This window comes from Arachis ipaensis, chromosome B10 (genome assembly GCF_000816755.2).
Source record: "Arachis ipaensis cultivar K30076 chromosome B10, Araip1.1, whole genome shotgun sequence".
Lineage (NCBI taxonomy): Eukaryota > Viridiplantae > Streptophyta > Magnoliopsida > Fabales > Fabaceae > Arachis > Arachis ipaensis.
Window position 1 is genome coordinate 123,353,598 of NC_029794.2, and position 5,315 is coordinate 123,358,912.

General features: G+C 30.6%; 1 protein-coding gene across 1 annotated transcript in view; it reads right to left on the minus strand.

The window, feature by feature from the left end:
• LOC107621489 overlaps positions 1,433–5,315 on the minus strand; it is a 7,692-nt gene continuing 3,809 nt past the window's right edge. Inside the window, exons 3-5 of the mRNA XM_016323503.1 lie at positions 2,351–2,590; positions 2,122–2,243; positions 1,433–1,638 (exon numbers count right to left, since the gene is read on the minus strand). Of these exons, the coding sequence (XP_016178989.1) occupies positions 1,433–1,638; positions 2,122–2,243; positions 2,351–2,590 (568 nt within the window). The remainder of the gene's footprint in view (positions 1,639–2,121; positions 2,244–2,350; positions 2,591–5,315) is intronic.

The following is a 5,315-nucleotide window of genomic DNA, read 5'->3' on the forward strand; positions in this document are numbered from 1 at the left end:
ATTTTTCTATGTATTAAAATAAGAATTTAATTTTAATATATTAAATTTTTAAAATAATAAAGAATGTTTATGTGATAATATCAAAGTGGTTCAACTATTTCAATTTTGGTATCATGCATATAAGTATATAACCAACCCTATTCTATAATAAAGTGTAAACCCTACATAGCATCACCTCGTATATACAAGACAAGATAGAAAGTTTGGTATCTTGCAGCTTTTATTACCTTTTATCTTTCAATATAATGCTCATTCTTCTTTTAAGCATTTATCTATTTGCTTCCTTTTATTCAATCAACTTTAAAAGGAACCCAAAAAGTGAATGCAATTTCTCACTTCCCACGTTCAACTCACAATTGCATTTCCAACACATAATAATTTAGTTAGTAGCAGTTGTTATTATTTTATTTTGCTTTCGTTTTGATAAAACTAGCTCTTTCTATGTCTTTCTAAAATTTGACTAATCTAACTTAGATTCGACAAATAAAAGTTCTAAAATATAATTTTTTTTAACACTTGAATTCGAAATTTTTATTTAAGAAATCAAAACCTTATTAATTTTCGAGAGGACTAACTTGTCTGTGTGGATTGGGTTGAAACTTGATAGTATTTGGGATTTTTAAGTCCACTCCTTATTTAATTTATAGTTTGGTTGGTTTAGGTTAAATATTTTATTTTTCAATCCAACTCAGTTTTGTTTATTTATGAGTTATTTGATTTGGATTAAATTGTACTTTAAATGTATTTTAAAAATATTGTTATTTAAAGTATATAATCACATAATAATTTTAATGAACACAATATCAATTATCTCTATACTTTTTTTTTTCTTTTCAATTGAGTTCCTATACATTTTCTTTTTTTCAATTTAGTCCATCTTAACGTTAAACGTCAAAAAAATGTTAGTGAATTGTGAAATTATTTGTATACCCTTAGGGACCCAATTGAAAAAACAAAAAAGTATAAGGACCTAATTGAAAATTCGGTGAAACTATAAATATTCAATGAAAGATATTCCTATAATCCTTATTCAATGATTCTACAACATGAAAGATATTCCTAGCTATAATCTCTTTTATTTTGTCACTATCATTCTTTTACTTATTTATATACAAATTGTATCAAAAATACTTTTTTTTTTACTTTTAAAATAACTTATCTTAAGAACATAAAAAAAAAGAAATGGATAAAATGAAACAGAAATAATAATAATAAGTATATATAAAATTCAGTTTTCATCATTCAATTATTCATTATGATCATATAATATCTTACATTTGGCTCAATATAAAAGAAAGGGAATGTAGCTCCAAGACCATCTCTAGCTAAGTTTGATATAGGCTTGACAATTATATGATTTGGCTCTGACATTAACATATTTTTTAGTACTAGAACATGAAAATTCAACCGAGTCTAGCATATAATAAAAGCCTTAGTTCAAGCAGAATTCATATTCAGATATTATTCGACTAGCAGCACTCCCAACCCTTGACATGCCAGTTGATTCCTTCTTAGCCTCATCCACCTTGAAAGTTGCACCACACACTTGACCAGAATTGTTAACTCTTGGGACAAGCTTCACCTCATTAAGTAGATGCTCAAAACTGCTCAAACCTCCGGATGTTGTAAAGAAGAATCCTAAACAAGCAGCAATACAAGTTAGTTTTTGCCGCATGATGTACAATTTGGAATAATAGGAGGACCTTGAAATGGAAAAGATAATGCAAAATAAATCATAAAAAACAAAGGTGGGTGAGGAAAAAGAAAATATCCATGTACCTACATTTTTCATTTCTGGGTTACCAACTCTTAGTTCCTTTTTTTCCCGAATAATGATATTGATATAGCATTTTAAAATTATTCCTAAACATCATTCTAAATGCTAAATGAAATAAGAAGTATATAATTTCAATGTTCTGGAAACTTTAAAAGCCAATAAATTCTTCTATCATTTAGTTAAGATGCTTAAAGGAAACCATTAGGAGGATTAATTATTTCTCTTCTTCCTCTTAATTCACTTTTCGCGAGCATATCTTTGAAACGTGAATCTCACAGAAAATGCTTAGCACAGCAGGCACAAAACAGTCACCGATTTTCTACATAAAATCATTTTAATATTACCTTTAGGAAATGGTGCAGAAGATGTCCCACAGCTCTTAGTTACAACCTCTTTCTCATCTGCAAGAACAAGATTTTCATCGGTATCAGCTCTCCAAGAGAAGGGAACACACCCATCAGCATCATGAGAAAGAGTAGAAAGATGCATTGTACCCCAGGATATAGTCATATAGAAGCAAATTACCGGCAAATAACTATGAGAGCAAAATAGATAGACCAAGGATTACTCACTGCAGCAATAAATGCAGTTTTAGAATCACTGTCAAATGGAATAAATGCAAATTCGCCTTGAAAATCTCTCACGACCTGAGCAGCAGGATAGGGACCACGATCTCTAAGAGTCCTGTATGCCTCTATGACAATTATCACCTCATTTGCCATTTTATTCAATCTATATTGCTGCTTCAGATGAGCAACGTTCTCAAGATGGCCTTGAAACAAGTAGAAGATGTCATCCACAACCGCAAATAGCCTGCCAACATAAGAAAAGAGACAATGTAATAGGTTTAAGGAAAAATAATACTCTTCTACAACTTTGTAACATCTAATTATTTTCTGTAAAAATAGTTCTTCAGCCTCTAATTCAATTAGGTGTTTTCAGTCACAAAGATTTGGGGTAACAAGGTGTTTTACACCATCATAGATTGCCCAAAAAATATATAAATCGATGAAATTTGACAAGAATTGGTCCAACCAAACTACTCATGTCTGAAGCGTAAAAGAGAAGCTCTATAGTGATAGAAGAGAAGTGTGTAAGTCCATGGTGGTCTAGTAATGAGATTTTGAAATTAATTTAAAAATACTTCGAGGAAGGTTGGAACGAGATTTTTTATTTAAATAAACAAAATTAATTATTTATCCAATTAAATATATTTTTAGATTTTTATCGTTTTAAACATTTAAGCACGATTTTGTTGGTACAAAGAGCAAAATGAAGAATATGTACTGTTACTAGCAGCGAAATCCGTAGGGATTGGATTCCATAAATATCACTAATACTGCCAACGAAATCCCGAAAGAAAATTGTTATCCTTGATAACATAATCATGTTAGAGTTTTTTCTACAAAATTTGTTTTTTATGATGGCAAAAATAAAAATATTAACATTTGAAACTTCTCTATAAATATCAAGAACAGCGAAATGCAATCACACACCACACCTCTCTCTACCATTCTACTTATCTCTATCTATCATTTTTCAACATTTTCTCTTAATAAAATGGCAATTGAACACGTAAATGTTATCGTTTATCCTAATGCAACAATCAGGCGTAACGATGATGTTGTATCTTTTAAATGTAATGATCAAGTTACAATGCAAATATGATATTTGCAGTCATTAATTGAGTTGACAAGTTTAGTTCTGGTGAATATGGATTTGCTTGGCAAAAAATACATAAGAAAAATAAGATATCAATTTTTATTTATTGATAAAAGTCGAAGAATGCGTTATAAAGTATTTTGGCTTAAAGAAGACAAGCATGTTCGTGCTATGCTTGAAGAGTATGGAAAAATTGTGCACAACAAGTGATGAAGCGATGAAGTTCGTCTCCTATCTTCTTTTCTTTCTCTCTAAACTCTCTCACTCTCACAAATGAAAATTTTTCAAATGAGGTTGTGTTGAAAGCACTGGTAAGTGGCACACTATTTATAATCATCACTTACCACGATTTCGTTGGTAGCGAAAGTGCAATTGCACGTGTTCTTTTTCTTTTTTTTTTGGATTTCGCTGCCAGTAACAACGCAATTCATGTAATCTTTGATTTTGCTCTTTGTCATCAGCCTAACTTTGTCTTTGTTAATATATGTGTGAATTAAAGTATATATTGCCTAAAAATTCAGTTCAATGTTATTTTTATACTTATTTAATTTTGATTTAACTTTAATCTAGTATAATTTATAGAAAAAATAGAGAAAAGTACACACAAATTTTTATACGGTGGACAGATATATACTCCAATTTTTTAATGAGTCATTTGTACACACCAATATAAAATTCTATTGTCATTTCTAACCTTTCGTCGCCTAAGTAATTTTTCCGACGATGGTAGAGGCCAGGTGGCACGTTATTATATGATGTGGCCGTTTTGGATGACACAGTAAAAAATAAAATTATTAAATTTGTTAAAATAAAATTATTCTCACTGTTACTCATTCATTTTCATTCCTTATACCTCCATCACCGCAAACCACCACCCTCATATCTCCATCTCCAACTCTACGACTTTGACTTCATACCCTCTCTTTTTTCATCCTTGTCTCTCCAGATCAGTTACTTCATTCTTTCATTTTTTTGGATCTTGATGTCTTTTTTTTCCCAAACTTTTTTTTATTATGAAAAAAATTGAATGTTGTTGTTATTGTTGAAATTAAAGAATGTGATGATACTAATAGAGTTGTGGTGGTGGAGGAGATGACATAAGAATGGAGTAGAATGGAGTTGATAAATGGGGGATTTAGGAAGGTAGGTGGCTGGCAACATCGAGAGGTTGGGGGTTTGGGAGGGTGACATGGTTGGGGTGACAGTGAAAGGATTGAGGTTAAATTTTGAGGTGGTAGTCGTGAGAGGTGGTGTTGATGCCATGGTGTTGGGTATTTGTTCGAGATTGATGCCGTGTTGGTGGCAACAACGAAAAGGTGAGGATGAGACTGAAAATGAAGAAGTGGCCGTGAGAATAATTTTATTTTAACAAATTTAATAATTTTATTTTTTACTATGTCATCCAAAACGACCACACACAAAATAACGTGTCACCTGGTCTCCACCACCGTCGAAAAAATTATTCAGACGACGAAATGTTAAAAATGATAACGAAATTTCATATTGATGTATACAAATGATTCATTAAAAAATTAAGATGTACATCTATTTACCGTATAAAAATTTGTGTGTATTTTTATCTATTTTTTCAAAATAAAATTTAAAAATTACTATTATAAGAAGAAAATAGAATTGCATATAATTATTAAAATTTTCCAACCTACATGCAAGATTAAGTTGACAGCATAACATATAATTTCATACGTTAGATTGGACCAAATCACATTATGTACTACCACTACAAATAATATTATATTCCTTCTTCTAATTTTCGCGGATAGAAAATGGCTAATTATCGAGAGATTTTAGTGGCAGATTTTGTCTACCAAAATTACCAATAGATTTTGCAACGAATTTTCTAGTGATAATAGGCGAG